Source organism: Peromyscus californicus, unplaced genomic scaffold (assembly GCF_007827085.1).
Source record: "Peromyscus californicus insignis strain IS unplaced genomic scaffold, ASM782708v3 Scaffold_19__1_contigs__length_69161282, whole genome shotgun sequence".
In the NCBI taxonomy this organism is placed as follows: Eukaryota; Metazoa; Chordata; class Mammalia; order Rodentia; family Cricetidae; genus Peromyscus; species Peromyscus californicus.
In genome coordinates this window covers 11,427,441-11,448,282 of record NW_026294491.1, presented here as the reverse complement: position 1 = coordinate 11,448,282, position 20,842 = coordinate 11,427,441, and the positions used below count along the sequence as shown (strand labels likewise).

Genomic DNA, 20,842 nt, shown 5'->3' with positions numbered 1-20,842 from the left:
ATTCTTTTGTTTTTGGAGAATTTCATGTATGAGTACTGTATTCCATCATTTCTTCCCTCTTTCTCTCCCTCCAATTCCCACTGGGTCCCCTGCCATTCCTTCTCAAGTTCATGCCCTCTTATTCTTTAATTTTCATTCTTACATCTATGCACATGTAGATGTAAAGACATTTGAGTGTTGTCATATGCATATGTGGTTACGGCTGACTGAATAGGATTGGATAGCCTATCAGGGAGCTTGTGCTGGGAGTAGACTGGTTCTCCCCTCTCAGCATCCATTAATTGCCTGTAGCCCTTCATCTAGAGGTGGGACTTTGACCTTTGAAACTGAAAAATCAGACAAAATTGAAAAATGAGATTATCTTTTAGCCTATTAGATGAACAAACTTCTTAAAGTCTTAGAACATCGAGTACTGGCTGGAGCAGGGTTAGGAAGTAAATTCGTCTCATGTCCCATATCCTCATGGGCATGCCAACTGTGTTGCCATTGTGCAGGCCTCGTTTAGGTGGCCATACTGTTGAGATTTCATGGGTGGGTGCAGCTTTCTTGCCATATATAGAAGACACTATGTCACAGAAGGCATTTGAGTCTTTGGGCTCTTTCAATCTTTCTTCCCCTTCTTCTGAGATATTCCTGGAGTCGTAGGTTTAGGGAGCATAGATGAATGTCCTTGCACCCACAGATCTTCAGAGAAACCAGGAATGTTAAGCGCATAGGACTGTCTCTCCATTGGGAAAGATGAAAAACCTGTTCTTCCATCCAGAAAGCTGAGAACTGGAACCAATGAACAGTCTGGTGGTCTATGTTATCTGTTGGGCCAGGCCATATCAAGCTCCTACAAGCAGGACTGGAGGCAGCTAGTAATCTAAATGGCCCTTCTAGCCAGAGGCTCCCTGAAGCTCCCACAGCCAGGACCACAGGTGGCTAATAGCCCAAATGACGTCTGAGAGCAGGCCATACCCTTCGGCCCTTAAGCTAGTTCAGGCAACCTATCTCTAGAACCCATCTCCTTGGAGAAAATGACATGTACCCTGAGTTGAGTTTCAGTGTAATTCTTTTTTTTTTTTTTTTTGGTTTTTTTCGAGAAAGGGTTTCTCTGTGTAGTTTTTTTTTTTTTTTTTTTTTTTTTTTTAAATTTTATTTTAAGAATTTCTTTTTTCTTAAGATTTATTTTATTTATCATGTATACAGTGTTCTGTCTGCACATATGCCTGCAGGCCAGAAGAGGGCACCAGATCTCATTCTAGATGGTAGTGAGCCACCATGTGGTTGCTGGGAATTGAACTCAGGACCTCTGGAAGAGCAGCCAGTGCTCTTAACCTCTGAGCCATCTCTCCAGCCCATCTCTGTGTAGTTTTGGAGCCTGTCCTGGAACTAGCTCTGTAGACCAGGCTGGCCTCGAACTCCCAGAGATCCGCCTGGCTCTGCCTCCTGAGTGCTGGGATCAAAGGTGTGCACCGCCACCCCCCGGCTATAATTCTACTTTCTTGTGCACTGGAGATTGTATTACACCAGTAAACATTTCCCCAAACTATACTGGGCTTAAATACATTGGGAATAAACCGCTTGTTATTAGACTCTCCAAGTCTGATCCATATCTGCACCAGGGTTTCCACCTTTCTCTTCGAGCTTCCTATGTGACACCTGCAGGGACCCCCACATGTATCAGTTGGAACTCACCACCCTACATACTAGAAGGAGCCATACAAGCTGCCAAGGGACAAAAGTAATCGAAAGTCCTACTCGTTGACTTTTCAGCCAATGTATGCAGATCTCATCTGCTAGACTTGGGACCTGAGGACCTGAGAGACCAGGGCGGACTACAGTCTAATGTTGTGGACAACCTAACTGAAGTTTTGGTGTGCTTCTATACAAGAATGGAACAAAGAAGCAATGGTCCAAGAACGGTTGTTTGAGTTCAGACAAACGTGATCGGAAAAACATGTAAATAAACGTCAGTAAGCACATTTAACAGGGCAGCCCTTTCCAGAACTCTCTCAGAACAGATCAATTTACACACAATTGCCTGGCACGTACTGTAGATTATATCTGGGGAAGCATGAAAGCAAGACAGAAGGCCATATCCAGATTCCGGGTACACTGACCAGATTGGGGTCTATAGCTATGTTCTGACATCCAACAAGAATAAACATGTCCTATTAATTGAATGCAAATGTTTGTCACAGCCCAAGAGCAACCCGGAAACAAAATGCTGCTGAGGTAAAAGGCCCTCTGCCTTTCTTCCTGGAGCCTCTCACAGTTCCTTCCCCAAGGCATTGTTCACCATGAGTCATTCTTTTGACTGAGTTCTGACACTGCCGAGCTGTGTGTGGGTCACAGCAATGACAAGAATGGCAAGAACCCCAAAAACTGCAATAGTGGCACTAATATCTTGAGGGGAACCAACAGAGACCTAATTGGACTTAAGGCCCACCCAGTGGGAGGGAAGTCATGCCAGTACTGTAAACCTAGTCCACGACCTGTGTCTGGGGAGGCCATGGACCCTAGAGAAGAACTTATTGCTTCCACTGCCTCAAAGCAGTATAATTTCTAACTATATTCTAAATACTTATCCTTCCACCCAGAGATAAGGATAGCTCTTATCCCTCGTCAAAGCTGCTTTTTGAGGCAGATGGAAACCATCACAGAAAGCTACAACCGGTCAAAATGCAGAGAGGCACACAGTTGGCTTCTTACGTGGGTGCTGGGACTCTGCACCCAGGTCCTCACGCATGCTCAAGAAGCACGCTTATCCACTGAGCCGTCTCCTCAGCCCTCGGTCTAAGGAATTTTAATGTACTTTATAATGTAAATTTCAAACTTCGAGTTCAAATTTATCTTTTTCTGTTTCTTCTCATACTCTGTTATAAATGTTTTTAAATTATCTAGTGTTCATAAAGATATTCTCGTGTTATAATTTTTGTATTTTATCTTTCGTTATTGGACATGAGTTTACTTTTTGTAAATGCCATAGTATGATATAGCTTTCATTAATTTTATATTCTTTCATTGACTAATCTTATTTACAGATAGATCTTAATTCATATAAAAACTGAGTCTGTTTCAAGGGAGTATGTTTTTTTACATGCCAAGATAAAATAAAACATAGTTAAAACACAGTAGATATTTTAGTAGATATAAAATACTACTTTAATGTTAAGACTTTATACTGCCTAGGATACTGGGAAGAATACCATAAGTTCTGAAGGAAAGTTTAATTAGAGTGTTTAACATTTTGTTGGCATCTAAGGAAGAAGAATATTAATCCACTTTAAAAAAATCAAGATTCTTTAGATAATTTATGATAGAATTTTAGTTAAAAATTGGTATGAAATAAGTACTTTTAGCTTCTATGGATAAAAATTTTAGGAGCATATTACTTTCAGGCATGGCTGGATTGAGGGTTTTGAATGGACCAGGTAGACAAGAGACCTCCAAGACATTGCACTTAGAGGAGCCCAGTGGAAGGGAATAGTACTTCCAATGCCTTCTAGAACATATTCTGTGCAGTTTGGGAGGGGGCTCATGTATATTCCTCACTTCTGGTTGTTGATCAGCAGACAGGGAATGTCAGTAAGCCAGGGTCCCCCAGAAGACTGGAAAGGGGACCATTTGACTCCTTCTACATAAAGCACACGCACTTTGGAAAGAGGGGTTCTGAAACCAGATAATGGAGGTGGGGTTCCAGGCACCCAACTCCATGCCCACTGCATTTCTTCTCCCGAGAAGAGCTAGTCTTTTCTTGCACACATGAGGTACTGATTGTGTATGGCTGTGTTGCATTTTATAGTGAGAGCCAGCAGGTCACACTGGATCTTATTTCCAGTCTTCGTTCTTTAGTTGTGTTGTTTACCCTTCAAGGAATTGATAAATATCATGGTTTTTGTTTGTTTTTTAAAGTCTTTCAGGAAGTAGGAGGCTATCAGGGGCTAGTGAATAAGTACTTCCAAGCCATCCCAAATGTGACCCAACAGGGAAACTGGACTGCCAAGCCACAGTGCTACTTGCCTCGTCAAGATGCTTTCCACATCTTCCGAAGCTGTGTCTCTGGAGACATCCCCTGGCCTGCACTCATCTTAGGTGCCACTACTGTCTCTCTGTTCTATGGGTGTGCTGATCAGGTAATTAAATGCAAGGTCAATGATGTGATTGTCCTTTAATGTCCCTGTAGACACAGGTCACTATGGCTTGCCTGCTTGTTCATGGTTTGTCTCCTAATTTATATTTGTTGCCTCAATAATGTAAGAAATAGTTTTTTTTTTTTTTTTTTTTTTTTTGTTTTGACCGATCAAGCTAGCCAAAAACCAGCCAAAATTTCTGTATGGATGAGGGAGGAACTCATGAGTCCCTATCCCTAACTGAGGAGCTATCTGCAGTTGCTAGATTCTGGGGGAGGGAGAATTATTGTTTGTGGAAGTGTGGTTGGCCACAGTAGGTTGCTCATGCTCCAGGGGGTGGCCTCATTTCATGTACATATAGGTGGCAATAACAGGACTTAGTGAATTATTACAAACAAAAAAAAAAGATGACACAGACTTGGGAGGGAGATATGTTGGTGGATTCCATAGGAAGTTGAAGGGGGGCAATGTGGAATGGATATGATCATATTTTATTGCATACATGTGTGAAATTCTCAAAGATTATAAAAAGATCTTATCCAATAAAGCCAAGGGTCAGGGATGTAATTTAGCAATAGAATCTTCACTTAGCATTCAAGGTCCTGAATTTGGTCCCAAGCACTATAATCATCATCATTCTTGTCATCAACACCACCACCACCACCACCATCATCACCACCACCACCATCACCACCACCACCACCATCACCACCACCACCACCACCACCATCACCACCACCACCACCACCATCACCACCACCACCACCATCACCACCACCACCACCACCACCATCAACACCACCACCACCATCAACACCACCACCACCATCATCACCACCACCACCATCATCATCACCACCACCACCACCACCACCATCACCACCACCACCACCATCATCACCATCATCACCACCACCACCATCACCACCACCACCACCACCACCAACACCACCACCACCATCAACACCACCACCACCATCATCATCACCACCACCACCACCACCACCATCATCACCACCACCACCACCATCACCACCATCACCACCACCACCACCACCATCACCACCATCACCACCACCACCACCACCACCATCATCACCACCACCACCACCATCATCACCATCATCACCACCACCACCATCACCACCACCACTACCACCATCATCACCACCACCACCATCACCACCACCATCATCATCACCACCACCACCCATCATTAATACAACAAGATAAAACTGAAATAAACTTGACACCACAGATTGTAGTTAATCTGTCTAAAGACATTGAATTATGCAGAAGATGGAAGGGATATTAATTTACTCTATGTTGTTTCCATGTTGAATAATATAAGGCTACTCATTAAAAGCACAGGAGTAGAATCCATAACTGCCTAAATTGTGAAGGAAATTATTTAAGAAAAAACAAAATTGTGGTGCTGAGGATGGAATCCAGGATCTTAGTGATGTAGGTATAACTCAATGTTCTGAGTTATACCCCAAGCTCTAATTGATTTTTTGTTTTGTTTTGTTTTTTGAGACAAGGTTTCTCCTTATAGCCCTGGCTGTCCTGGAACTCACTCTGTAGACCAGGTTGGCCTCAAACTCAGAGAGTCACTTACCTCTGCCTCCTGAGTGATTATGGGATTAAAGGCATACACCACCACTGCCCAGAATTCTAATAATTTTTTTTTAATTTTTATTAAAATTGAAAGGCAAACGGATTTCTGGGTTCAAGGCCAGCCTGGTCTACAGAGTGAGTTCCATGACAGCCAGGGCTACATAGAGAAACCCTGTCTTAAAACAAAGCAAAAACAAACAAACACAAATTTAATTGGAAAAAAGTGACAGAAAACTGTAAACAGTTTGGCCCACCAGCATTTTAAAATGACTTTTCCCTCAGTTACAGTTGACAGTACACTGATATGCTTAGGACTCCCTGTGGACAGATTTAATGTGGTCACCCTCAGTACAGGGATCACATTTCTACCTTTACGCTGTCACTCCATAGGAGACCAGCTGTTCTGTGCCCTGTTTTGTTTAGGATTCACCATGACTGCTAGATCTGAAGATTCTTCCTACTTCAAGAATGATAATAAGTCTTAGCTCTTTTTCCTTTTGCATGCTACCCTCTTTCCTTCTGCAAATTCAAGACGATGTGCTGTAATTTCACTTATGGTTTCCATGTCAGGATTTCTTTTACACAATTTTAATTTCGGTACTTTCCATGGGAGACCAGCTGTTCTGTGGCCAGGAATGGTAGCCTGTGTTCCCTCCACATGCTCAACTTTGGCACCTCTCCACCCAGAGGCCAGAAGCAGCTGCCTGTAGATCTCTCAAGAGTCAGTTCCTGTCACATGGGACGGTATCACAATTCCATTCTTCCCCAATTATTAAACGAATGTACTTTGAAAATAAAGAAAATGTAAAGAAAGCAACAAACAACAAAAACCTTATCTGCTAATCCTTTTACTGCTAAATCACATTATCACACTGATTCATTCTTGTGGATTTTTTTTCTAGACTCACTATCACAGTATATACACTATTTTGTATCCAGTGCCTTTAAGTCACCATGGGCATATTTTACCACTATTTGAATATTCTTTAAAAGCATAACATTCAGTACATTATTTGGATGCATGTTGACCATCTAGTAAACCCACCAGAATGTATATCCTGCTGTCACTACAGATAGACACAAGTATCCTACCTGAGCAGCGGGAGCTTGGCCCTAATATGCCACCGACTCCACCCACTACACCATTGACTCCACCCACTACACCACCGACCCCACCCACTACACCATTGACCCCACCCACTACACCACCGACTCCACCCACTACACCACTGACTCCACCCACTTGTCTTTCTCCGGCAGATTTCTGTCCAGAGGTTCCTGGCAGGAAGGAGCAAGCTTCATATGAAAGGCGGCTGCCTCTTGTATGGGTACCTGAAGCTACTGGCCATGTTCCTCATGGTGATGCCGGGGATGATCAGCCGCATCCTGTTCCCAGGTAAATTCTTGATCCTGACATGCTCTTAGAGGTCTCCCGTGGTATACTAGTTACTGAATTACCTCAAGTGCCTCTTTAGAATGTATTTGAGTAGAAACTCTTGAGGTGGGCAGCAGTATGGAAACCCCAAAGTGATAAGAAAAGGAAGAACGGATCCAAGCACTTCCCCTAATGAGACAGTCACGTTCCCCGACACCTGACACCCAGACACAACTTTTGGGACAGTCTTCAGGAATTTGGATTGCTCTGTCACTTCACAGGCCTTATGCTGTGTGCATCAGGTGCTGTACTGGGATCTATTTGATGTAGTGAGCATTTCTCACAGCCCTAGACCGAGCATTCCCGGCACTCGCTGAACTCATGAGACAATTTGGAAGAGGCTGATGTGGGTGGAAAGAAAGACTTGGAGAAAGACCCTCATTGTTATTTTTTGTTTTGTTTTGTTTTTGTTTTTGTTTTGTTTTTCGAGACAGGGTTTCTCTGTAGTTTTGGTGCCTGTCCTAGATCTTGCTCTATAGACCAGGCTGGCCTTGTGCTCACATAGATCCTCCTGGCTCTGCCTCTTGAGTGCTGGGATTAAAGGCGTGTGCCACCGCTGCCCAGCTGGCCCTCCTTTCTATTAAAAGCTATTAACAATTACCCACTTCTCCTAATGAGTGATCAGAATTCCATAATGTATTTCACCCCCAATATCAACTGAGTTTGGCTAGCTTGACCTGTCTCTCAGGCAATGTGAGTCTGCTTATTCACTAGGTAAGGGAACATTTACTAGCCTGTTAGGTATAGCTGCAAGAGTAGTGTCCTGGCTAAATTTTGTTGCTGTGATAAAACACCGTAACTAAAAGTAACTTGGTGGGAGGGTGGGGTGGGTTATTTATCTTATATTTTCAGATGACTGTCTATCACTGAGGGACATCAGGGCAGAGACTCAAGACAGGAATGTAGAGGCAGGATCTGAAGCAGAGGCCATGGAGGAAAGCTACTTACTGTTGCTCCTCATGGCTTGCTCAGCTTGCTTTCTTACATGACCCAGAACTCCCACCCTGTGCCCAGGGGTGGCACCACCCACAGTAAGCTAGGTTCTCTCCCATCAATCATTAATTAATTAATTAAATAATTGCCTAAGGGCCAATCTGATGGGGACATTTTCTTTTCTTTCTTTCTTTTTTTTTTTTGGTTTTTTGAGACAGGGTTTCTCTGTAGCTTTGGAGCCTGTCCTGGACTAGCTCTGTAGACCAGGCTGGCCTCGAACTCAGAGATCCACCTGCCTCTGCCTCCCGAGTGCTGGAATTACAGGCGTGCGCCACCACCGCCCGGCTAACATTTTCTTAATTGAGGTTCTCTCTTCCCAGATGGCCCTAGCTTGGGTTAAATTCACAAAAAACTAGCAGCCGGGGTAGAGCAAGTGACTTCTAGGACTGCACACTGCTAAGTGCTTTTGACAAGGCCAAAGGAATGCAGAACAATTTTTAGTGCTAAGTAACATGAGCAGTGACCATCTCTCACTCTACCCCACCCTTCAGTCTGCCCCAGACATGCTTCTCTTCCTGTGCTCATTTTTTCCCAGCTTTAATAGAGAGGAGTCTCAACATTTCTCTATTTGCTCTTCAGTAATCAAGCAGTGTTGTTAGAGTTCATAGATGTTTCTTTTTGATAAATTAGAAAATTGGCCCCTCTGCTCTCCAAGACTTGGAGTCCAATTTATTATGGTGAATTATGCCCATCTTGGGGCAAAGGTAATGAGTTTCTGGGTGGTTCCAACGTTAGTACATGGTGGGTGGTTCACAGATTTCCTTAACACTTCATTGAGATCTTTGAAAGCCTTGTAGAGGTCCCATGGCTTGCCCTTGGGTCAGTAGAAGGATCAGGTCATTTGACTTCTAGGATCCTGAGAGAAGGATCATGAACTGGATAAATCTCCAGTGGACCAGGACTCTGACATCTACCTTTATACATGTGGTTCCTAATCTGCTTCCCTTCCCCCAAGCTCAGATTTGAGAGCTCTAAACCACGATGTTTGTGTGGCCATTCCTTCTCGCTGCAGATCAAGTGGCATGTGTTGTACCTTCAGAATGTCTGAAGTTCTGTGGCCAACGAACCGGTTGTAGTGCCCTAGCTTATCCTGTGCTGGTGCTAGGAGTGATGCCTTCTGGTAAGAAGTGGGCCTTTCCACCAAGAGCTACATGACTCTCATTGGAGAGACAGGTAGGAGTGAGAATACAGGAGTGGTTTCCTTACCAGCCAGCCCATCATTCTGCGTGTAGAGGCAGTCTGTGTATTGGGAGTGGTTAGCGCTGGAGCAAACTTGTTTACTCAGGTAGGAGCATAGGCCCTTGCCTTCCTTCCAACACTGGAAGTGTGCATCCTCACGGAGGCACAACCTGCACACACCGGTTGTATTATTTATGCCGTCTGCTCATTTTTTTCAGAAAATCCGTTCCTTGCAGTGTAAGGCATTGCTATAAGCCCCAGAGAACAAACACCAGCAAGAAGAGTACTGTCCTCAAATTGCTTATTGTACAGTGGAATTAGTTAAAGAGCCAGGCAGTTACCTAGCAGTCAGATAATGCTCATTATTAGGTGGACCATGAGCCTTTGCATTTATCTCCTTGTTTTGCAGATTCTGGTAAAACGATCAAATAAATATTTTTAAAGACAACATCTGTGTCAGCTCTTGAGAGCAACATTTCCATAAACTTCAATACTGACCATGCTGCAGTCTAGGGAGGGAGCTGTCTGACCCTGAATCTGAGCCTTGGGAAGTGTCCTGTGCTAGAGCAGCCAGGGCTTTGCCTGGGAGTAGTGCTTGAAGGAGAGCCAATTCTAGAATCCCAGTCTGTGTCTTCCAGCCTTGAAGGGCCTATTAAAGTCAGTTATGGTACTGCCGTGTGGGGCTTCCAGGTGAGGTCCTGGTTATCTTTGGATATCTTTAGATATTGTGCTAGCTCCTGAGAGCACAAAGAAATTTTCAAACAGAGCCATCCCTGAAACACTGTCCTAACTAGTCTTAGTCAAAACAAGAAGGAAAGGTTTTAACTAACATAGAAAAACTATTATACATTAAGTACAATAACTATATACAAATATAAAGGCAATAATTAACATTAACCATGTCTAATCCATTAACATCTGACAAATTCAGAGAAAACACTCCATTGTCTATCCTATCTTGGTGAGTTCAAAGTGTTGTACCTAATTCACTTTCTATCCTAACTTGTATTACCACATTTCTATAACTCCCTTTTCTTTTTACCATGAGATCCCTGAATCTAATCTCCTTTGTTCAGCTTTTCCTTGACCATTACCAATAGCAACTTACACTCAACTCTTCTTAAATGGTAGTAAATATCCATAACCCATCTTTTGGGAATGTGGGTGTGGTTCTCTAGACTATGAGACCCTGGGAAAATTCAGGATTATGGTCAAGTCCTGACTGGAGAATTCTGTGAGGCTGATCATCTCAGCCAGCAGCCTTGAAGCTGTTCTGGATGTAGAACTCAGAGGAAACTGTAACAGAGGTACTCTGAAATGTTGGATCATCTGGGCCATCTGCTCCCACTGGAGATTTTTCAGGGGGTCTTCCTTAATCAAATCTGATTTTTCTTAACCCAGAATGAATCCAGAGCCTCTCATTTCCTGTGGAAATAAAAGTAGAACCTCTTTCCCAAAGCAGTATATCTTTTGACTTAAAATTTGAAGTCAAGATATTTTTAAAATACATAGGTTGGTTTAATTTAGTAGCTTTCACAATTGAATGTCTCTCATCAGTTATTTTCCCATTAACAGTCAAAAATCCAAAGACAACACAATAAAATATAGAGTCCAGACTCTCTATGTATTTTCTATCTTTACTTGGCTTATATATATATATAAACATATATATATATTTATATTTATATATATTGGTTTTTCGAGACAGGGTTTCTCTGTAGCTTTGGAGCCCGTCCTGGACTAGCTCTGTAGACCAGGCTAGCCTCGAACTCACAGAGATCCACCTGGCTCTGCCTCCCGAGTGCTGGGATTAAAGGCATGCGCCACCACCGCCAGGCGGCTTATCATATTTTTATTCTATTCCCTTTTTAAGGACTTTACTATTATTTTTATCACTTTTTAAAATCTATGACTGTTTCTACCCTTTCTCTTCTCTCTCCCAAGTCTATGCACATTTTTCAAATAAACTGTAAACCATTTAGAGATTTTTTTTTCCCATCTGAATCTGTCTTTATTGCATATCTCTGTCTTTTCTGACTACATGAGCCTTGAAACTGCTAAGTGGTGAGGATAGGACCTCTACCTCTGCCCTGCCTGGTTCCCTAAGAGCTTCTAGGTCCATGCTGCCATTGAGTAGCCCACTGCTCACAAACCCCATCAAGTGTTTGGTAGCAGGTCCTCTTAAAAGAGCCATGCAGTTTTTGCTGATAGCACTGAGTCAGGAATCTGTCTCTTAAAGGAGCCATGCCTCTGCTTGCCACTAGCAAACAGAGCCTACCCAAGAAAAAACAGTTATCAAGAAGCTGAGTTTTGACTCTGTTTTTGTGTGTTTAAAATCCTTTTTAAAGCCTTTTCAGGCTTTACATGGAAATTATTGCTAAACATTTGGGTGCCATATGAAGCACAATTCTAACTAGTCTTATTCAATAAAAACCTGGAGTCAGATGAAAGCTGAAAGATCAGAGAAGCAAAGGAGCAGCCACAGTCACGTCTTACCTCTATGACTCCTCTGACCGAATGGGGCCAAGATTCCTGTCTCCACTTTCCTAGTGTTGGAATTAAAGGTGTGTGCCACCACTGCTTGACCTCTATGGTTAACTAGTGGCTAGCTCCACCCTCTGATCTCCAGGAAAGCTCTATTTGTCAGAACACAAACAAAATATCACACGACATATCCCCCTCACCAGGCAGCCTCCCAGGTAGTGGTACCAAGTTGTTACATTTCTATAGTGTTGGGTGAAGGCTCTCTCTCTTTGGGCATTGTGTGAACTCACCTGCTTACTCTGTCTGTCCCTTAACAGCCTCATGGTAGGTACCATATGCCCACTTCACTGATGAAGAGTCCAATATCTTTTTTTTTTTTTTTTTTTTTGGTTTTTCGAGACAGGGTTTCTCTGTGTAGTTTTGGTGCCTGTCCTGGATCTCGCTGTAGACCAGACTGGCCTCGAACTCACAGAGATCCGCCTGGCTCTGCCTCCCGAGTGCTGGGATTAAAGGCGTGCGCCACCACCGCCCGGCTGAGTCCAATATCTTATATAGCAAGGACTTCTCCAAGCTGGGGCACAAGCAATAGCGTCCATCACACAGGGCTGTAGTAAAGATGATAAAGCCTGACACAGACCAACCCTCCAAGAAAGAATGGCTCCCACTATTCTGTAACTCAGCAGGAACCAAGGATAGATGTAGCACAATGTCTTAGAGGGAATTCCACCCCGGGTAAAAGCTGCATGTTTTAGAGTTGGTTTGGAAGTGTTCCTTAGGAGGTCAAGGCCCTCTCTGGCCCGGTCAGAGAACTGGCAGTCCAGGAAGTGTTTTCTCTTTCTTCCAGGCCTGAAAGGCTTTATGATGTCCACAGTCTGCGCCTCCATCATGTCCTCCCTGTCTTCCATTCTCAACAGTTCCAGTGCCCTGTTCACCCTGAACATTTACACCAGGATTCGGCCCACAGCCACTGAAAAGGAGATCATGGTAGCTGGAAGGTGAAGTATTCTGGTCACATTAGTCAGTAATGTCAATGAGTGCCTCAAAAATAGGCTGTAATACTTGACATAGAATTATCTCTTTTTTTTGTTTTTGTCTTCGTGGCTGGAGGGTTATTTTTTATGAAGTTTTGCAATGATAATGTAATGCTTTATCACACAGAATACTGTTTCCACATGGTAAAAAGAAAAGAAAGCAATACTCATAATGATAATAAAAATGAGCATAGTTTGATGTACCTCTCCTAAATATTCCATCAAGGGATATTTATATAAGCTGACCCATTATCTCACTTGATCCTCATGAGAACTGTTAAAGGAAACTCACTTTTCTTTCTTTTTAATTGAAAAAAAGTTTTCCATTCAATATATATATATTCTGATCACACTTTTATCCTCCTCCAACTCCTTCCAGGTCCTCTCCATCTCCCTACCCACCCAACTCTGTGGCCTTTCTTTCTCTTTTTGAAAAAACAAGCCAATAAAAAAACCCAACCCAGCCAGGCGGTGGTGGCGCACGCCTTTAATCCCAGCACTCGGGAGGCAGAGCCAGGCGAATCTCTGTGAGTTCGAGGCCAGCCTGGGCTACCAAGTGAGTTCCAGGAAAAGGCGCAAAGCTACACAGAGAAACCCTGTCTCGAAAAACCAAAAAAAAAAAAAAAAAACCCAACCCAACCCAACCAAAAAACAAGAAACATAAACACACAAAAAAAACAAACAAAAAACCCCACAGAAACACAAAAAGGAAACAAAAATATACCAGCAAAAGAAATATAAGACAAAAAGTGCCCAAACAAGCAAAATGAGACAAAAAGTCTAAAAAATACCACTGAGTTCCTGTTGTGCTGGCCATCTGCTGCTGGGTTGAGGGCTGACTCTAAATATAGTTAATATACCCAGTGAGACTCAATTGGAGAAAACTAGTTTTCCTTTGTAAACAGGTGTCAAATGCAGAGAGCTTCTTGGTTAGGCATGGAAACCAACATCTACTTTCCCCTCTCAGTGCTGGAACTCCATCTGGATTGAGCTTGTGTAGACCTTGTGCATATGGCCACAGTCTCTCTTCCTCCTCTTCCACATAGATCCCTGAACCCTGAGGGGAGGGATTGATGAAGGCATGCCATTCAGGACTGAGTGCTCCCAAATCTCCCACTCTCTCTCTATTGTCCAGCTGTGGGTCTTGGTGAGTTAAAGCCCATTTCTCACCTTCAGTTCTATCAGATTCAGGGTATCTGGTCTCACATTTAGGTCCTCGATGCATTTGGAGTTGAGTTTTGTGCAGGGTGATAAGTATGGATCTATTTGTATTCTTCTGCATGTAGCATCTAGTCTGAGGAGAAACATTTGTTGGAGATGCTGGCTTTCCTACACTGTGTATTTCTGGCTTCTTTGTCAAAAATCAGGTGTTTTTGCATGTGTGTGTTTGCTCACAAGCATGTGAGGCTGATACTGTTAGTTTTTAGTCTCTCTTACTGTGGCTATTGATGCAGGAGCTTGCACACAGCACACACGGAAGGAACACAGAGCTCACCCTTCTGGCTAGTCTGGTTAGTCGGTTTGATCCAGGAATTCCCCATTCCCCTCCCCCACACACTGGGATTACAGATGGGTTGCTTTGCCCATGACCTTTTTTTGTGGGTTCTGAGAATCTCGACACGAGCCTTCACACTCCTGTGGCAAGTGCTTTACTCATGGAACCCTCTTCCCAGCCCAAGATTCCAGTTTTATGTGAGAACATGAGAAGGGGCTAAATGAGATTTAAGTGTCCTAAGGTTCTAGACAGAGATATTAGAGCTATGATAAAAGTAAAACTTGGGCCAGAGTATATCAATAATGCATTTAGTCCTAAACTAAGAAATAAGAGAGTAGTTCAAGAATGTTTAGCAAGTTAATAGAAGGAAAATAGAGACTAATAAAATATGTGAGTAGTTCAAATTAAACCCCAAAAAGGATGAGGAGAAAACAGCAGGTGGGCTAAGTTAAAAAATTAATGGGGTGGCACATATCAAACCAAATTTATAAAAGTTATTTTATGAATTGCACCTAGACTAAATATTTGAGTTAAATAGCTAGGATTTTATGATTATAACATTTATTTAAACCATTTGCATGTTCCTTGAAGTGATTTCCTTTTCAATATAAGACAGATGGTTTGGTAATTAAAAACCTCTCAGCACTTACCTGGAGCAACAGTGAGATGTTATTTTAAAAAGACTCCTATTGGGTTGGTGGATTGGAAGCCCTAGACTCTTTGTAAGCCACATCCTCAGGAAAAGAAGAACAAGTTTCATAATACTAAGTGTTGCAACTTGGCCAGCAGGATTCCTTTCGACTGTGGGGAAGAAATGTTGAATCCAAACCATGAAGCAGTTTATTCAGAGAGGTGAAAACTTGATCAAAACAGAGTTTGTGGGGGAAGATATACTCAGGTTCCAAGTAGTACACCTGCTCAGAGTTGTGACCCATCTATGACCTAACTCGTGAGTTTACTTATGGGACCAGCATCTCTGTGTGACAGGCATTTCTGAGAGCTCAAGGAGGAATGCCAAGAGATGTGAGACTGGCACCAGCAAGCAGTATTGTATTCTCAGTGGAATACTGAGACCTTAGTTTGGTGCCCCCAATGATGGTGGTCCAAAGGAAAGTGACACCTCAATTGTACAATGATCTAGTCCTTCTTAAATACTGTAAACATTTATATTGAAAGAATGCATGTGATTTAACTTTGTGACTTGGTTCCATATGCACAAGGATTAACATAAAAACATAAGAAGCGTGAAAAAGCAAGGCAATATGATTCCTCCAAAAAAATCACTAAGCCTCTGGTGAGCACGAATTAGATGAAATTCCAAACAAAGAATTCGAAAGAATGATTATAATTATGTTCAAAGAACTCAAAGAGGACACAAATTCTTGAATGAATTTCAGGAGAACACAAATAGCTGAATGAAATCAGGAAGTCAATCCTCTCCATGTTGTTTTATAGTTAAAACACAAAATATAGGACAAAGACAGTATATTGAAAGTTGTAAGACAGAAACACCAAGTCACATACAAAGGCAGACACTTCAGAACAATAGCACACTTATCAACAGAATCTTTAAAAACAACGAGGGCTTGGAATGAGGTATTTCAAGTTCTGAAAGACAAAACTACCAACCTAGACCACTATATCCAACAAAACTACCTGTTATAATTGAAGGAGAAAGAAAAACCTCCCCATGATAAAAACGGGTTACAGGAGTTTATGATCCAGCTCTATAGGAGATATTTGAAGGAATCTTTTGGACTGAAGAGAAAGAAAAACACATCTACGAGGCTATAAGGAAGAAGAAAGCATATTAGAACATCAGGTAAGCACATGAGAAATAAGAAAATATGATACACTGTGGCTCAGTAAAGGGACAGGAATCAGTACTTAACATTTCAACAATAACTCTAAACATTAATGGTATTGATTCTGTAATAGAGCGACACAGACTGGTAGATTGGTGTGTGTGTGTGTGTGTGTGTGTGTGTGTGTGTGTGTGCGCGCGTGCGCGCGCGCGGCGCGCGCGCAAACATCACAGCCAGCAGAGTGTCAGTCTGTGGGAGGCAAGAAGGAAGTCTGTTCAACATGACTCAGTAGCCAGTGTTGGTTCCAACTTCTTCAGTCTAACACTAGGCAGTATGTTTTAGACGTATTTAAGTACAGCACAATTTTGAGAAAAAAAATTTCCTGGTGACAACTCAATTATGTATCCACAATAAAGCTCATGGCATGACTGCATCAAAACTTTTTGCAAAGTACATGTGACCTCTTCCATAAAGATGGGTGTCTTAGGGTTTCTATTGCTATGATGAAACACCATGACCAAAAAACAAGTTGGGAAGGAAAGGGTTTATCTGGCTTACACTTCCCTATCACAGTTCATCACTGAAGGAAGTCAGGACAGGAACTCAAATAGGGTAGGATACTAGAGGCAGAAGCTGATGCAGAGGACATGGAGGGGTGCTGCTTCCTGGCTTGATCAGTATACTTTCTTATAGAACCCAGGACCACCAGCCCAAGGAAGGCACCACCCACCATGGACTGCCCCCCCCCCCCCCCCCCCCCCCCCCCCCCGCCCCGCATTGATCACTAATGAGAAATGCCTTACAACTGGATCTCAAGGAGGAATTTCCTCAGCTGAGGCTCCTTCCTCTCTGACAGCTCTAGTTTGTGTCAAGTTGAGACACAAAACCAGCCAGCACAATGTGTTCTATAGATTGACTACCTATGGCATCTTAAGGGTCTGGGGGAGGATCTGGTGTGGTCTTGGTAATACAGATAGTGCAAAAGTCACCAGGCTGTTAACCACCTCCACTCCCATTTGTAGAGTACATGTAATATCTCCCATATAGATGTGTTCTATTGACCGAGAAATGATGTTCAAGAAGAGTCAAGGGAGGATGTCTGAGATAAGCACAAGAGTCTGGGGGAGCCAAGTGTGGCCTGGCCCTACAGACAGCACAGAGGTCACCAGGCTATTAACCACACCCATTCCCAGCCTTCTGGGCAGAAGACAGGCTACACATCTCTTCCTTTGAAGAGGCAACCCTGTGTGCTTAATATTCCTGGGTTCCCTAGTGTTTATCTGTGGGAAAAAGGACCTAGTGCCTTCAACAGATTGAGTTAAAAATCTCAACAGGACCCATCTTTCTATTGCCTCAAAAATGTATTTTTACCACCAAAATGGATACCAGGTTATGTGAAAGGCTGGGAAAAGGCATTCTGAGCAATTGGAACTAGAAAATAAGAAGGTCTTACTATTCAAACAAAATAGACTTGAAACCAAAATTAATCCAAAGGGATGAAGAGGGTCATTTCATCAAGAGATGAATGCTTCTGAGCTCAACTTCATAAAACAAACACCACTAGATGTAAAGTAACAGACTAGTCCCAACTTAAAAGTGTGGGTGACGCCGGGTGGTGGTGGTGCATGCCTATGGTGGTATTTTATTTGTACTGAAATGTGATTTTAATTGTATCTTAATAAATAAAGTTGCCCAGGGGTCAGAGCTATTAGAGCCATAGCAAAAGTCCGGCGGCGGTGGTGGTGCATGCCTTTAATCCTAGCACTTGGTAGGCAGAGCTAGGTAGATCTCTGTGTGTTCAAGGATACAGCCAACAGACAGTGACGAGGCAGTCATGTGGTTGGTTTTACAACCAATGAGAAGGCAGAACAGAAAGTCTATATAAAGACAGACAGACAGGAAGTAGCTCTCTTTCGGAGGTCTCTTGGCTGAAGAGGCTAGCTGCAGCAGGTGGGTAAGGCTCTTAGCTCTGATCTCTTGGCTTTCTTCTTTGCATTGGTTCTGTGTTTCTTATTTAATAAGACGGTTGGTTACATCAACATATGCCTTTAATCCCAGCACTCGGGAGGCAGAGGCAGGCGGATCTCTGTGAGTTCGAGGCCAGCCTGGGCTACAGAGCGAGTTCCAGGACAGGCTCCAAAGCTACACAGAGAAACTCTGTCTCAGAAAAAACAAAAAACAAAAAACAAAACCTGGGGTTAGGGATTTAGCTCAGTGGTAGAGCGCTTGACTTGCAAGCACAAGGCCCTGGGTTCAGTCCTCAGCTCCGGAAAAATTAAAAAAAAAAAAAAGTGTGGGTGACTTCAATAGTCCAGTCTCTCCACAGACAGTTCATTCTAACAAAAAATAAACTGAGAAACATCTGATTTAAATGACATCATAGATCAAATAGGTCTACTAGACATTTATAGTACATTTCTTCCAAACACTGACGAATATAAATTCTCAGCAGGTCATGAAACTTTCCCTAAAATAGACCGTAATTACAACAATAGTAGTAATAATAATAAACATAAGCAACTAAGGGAAAGCTACTGGTTAGGATTTGTAGGTATTTTTGCAGGAGAAAAATCTTCAAATTATCACTGAGTGTTGGTTTCATTCACAGGTTTTTTGTTATAATCTTACTTGCTGTTACCATTGTCTGGATCCCCACTATGGAAATGGCATCCAGTGAGGCACTGTTTGAGTCCATGCTGGTTTTTAAGAGCTGCCTGACGCCGAGTGTGACTGCCCTCTTTCTGCTGGCTGTATTTTGCAAGAGAGTCAGCGAGCAGGTGAGTACTCACGTGGAAGGGTGTGAGGGGCTGTCTTCACACTGTGGATGTCTCTAGAAGGACTGCCTTAGGGAGGTCTCTTGGGTATCAGGGGTTCACTTGAGGACATCACTTGGTTAAAGGGAAGGCTTTTAATATAGATATGAGAGAGAACAGACAGAGAGAGAGAGAGAGAGAGGGGAGAGAGAGAGAGAGAGAGAGAGAGGAGAGAGAGAGAGAGAGAGAGAGAAAGAAAGAAGAAGGAGGAGGAGGAGGAGAAGGGGAGGGGAGAGGAGGGGAGGGGAGGGGAGGAGAAGAGAGGAGAGGAGAGGAGGGGAGGGGGAGGGGAGGGGAGGGGAGGGGAGGGGAGGAGAGGGGAGGGGAGGGGAGGGGAGGAGAGGGGAGGGGAGGGGAGGGGAGGGGAGGGGAGGGAGGAGAGGAGAGGAGAGGCGAGGAGAAGAGAAGAGAAGGAGAGGAGAAGAGAAGAGAAGAGAGAGAGAGACAGGAAACATTGTAAGAATAGCGGGGTTATAAAGAGAATGAGTAGCTAGGGGAAGGAAGCCCATGAACTGGGGGGAGTTCAGGGTAAGGATGGAGGTGAGAAGGGCTAACATGCTAGCCTGGACTCTGAAAGTGTAACAGGCACTTGTGATACCGAGGGAGTCGAGATCAGCATGAGTTTTGACATGTAACAGGCACTACAAGTAGCCAGCCATAAGGGAAATGACTCCTTTTGAAAAAAGCATCCTTTTGGGAGAGGGGAATCAGCTTTACAAGTTCCTGAGTAAATGAAAAAAAAAAAAAAAAGGAAATACAAAGTAAAGGACATGACTGTTCTTAGATATGGTAGAGGAGAAAGTTTATTGTAGATAAAAGGGGGAGCACAGGCAGCTGGGAGAGACCAGAGTGGGCATGACCAGATTGGGCTGGGCCATGTGAGGAGAGGGAGAAAGGGAAGGGAGCGAGGAGAACCAGGTGCAGCAGCCAGCAGGACCAAAGAAGAGGGGTAACCAACATGGCTGGATTATATAGGGAAGGGCAGCCCAGCCCCTGGACTGGAGAGTTCAGGATAGGGAGCAGGGTATGCTAGTCATACCCTGTAACAGGTGGGGACGGAGGGATGCTGGGAGAACCTGACTGCCGGGTCTGATTTGATATGTTAAATAGGCACCTCGGCCATTTGTCCTGGGTTTGAGACTTCACACCGAGGAATGCTGTCTTTTATCTAACCGCCTCCTACAGTCTAGGTTGAGTTCATTTCTGGATATTTAGACTACCTTTGGGGGTGTGGGGAATTGGACCTGACAGTTTTTTATTGTCTTTAAAATTTTTTGAATCACGTCTTAAACTTTCTTGTTACCCTGGACAGAAATGAGTAGCGTGGCCTTGCACAAATTCCCATGCACATACCCAAGGCCGTTTGTGATCTGGCCCTATGCACTTGTCAGACCCTGCCCATTGCATGCACAGCCCACAGGTCCCAGGCTGCTCCAAATGGTGATTGCTGAAGTATCTTCTACCCGCTTCATGGACTGCTTTGCCAGGAATATATTTTGGCTGCTCCATCTGGCTGAGACTTTCTCCAAGGCTCATCTCAGGTTCTCAGTCCCTTAGACTACTTGCCAGTGCTACCAGTGCACCTAGCTCACAAAGACTTAATTTAGTAGCATCAATGTCAGAGGAGTAACTTGGTCCCCAGAGTTGCTTCACTTTGCTCTCCTTGGAAAAGGATGGGCAGGGAAGGGAGACAGTCACGGAAGTTTGCCTCTTTCTGATGACAATGACCTGGGGGTATTGGGACATCCCCAAAGCTCTCCTGCTCAAGAGATTCTGGCTCAAGGTTGCAGGTATACTGCATATACTTCCAATACCTCTATTAACCTAAAGCATTTTTCCAGGCCCTGCCTTACATCCACCCCAGCTTGAAAC

The 20,842-nt window shown here is 43.4% G+C and overlaps 1 protein-coding gene across 1 annotated transcript in view; it reads left to right on the top strand.

The window, feature by feature from the left end:
- Positions 1-20,842, top strand: part of LOC128114053 (sodium/glucose cotransporter 1-like) — a 47,612-nt gene that overhangs the window by 16,849 nt on the left and 9,921 nt on the right. Inside the window, 5 exon segments of the mRNA XM_052743923.1 lie at positions 3,901-4,121; positions 6,996-7,131; positions 9,176-9,283; positions 12,671-12,821; positions 18,766-18,934. Coding sequence (XP_052599883.1) covers positions 3,901-4,121; positions 6,996-7,131; positions 9,176-9,283; positions 12,671-12,821; positions 18,766-18,934 — 785 coding nt within the window.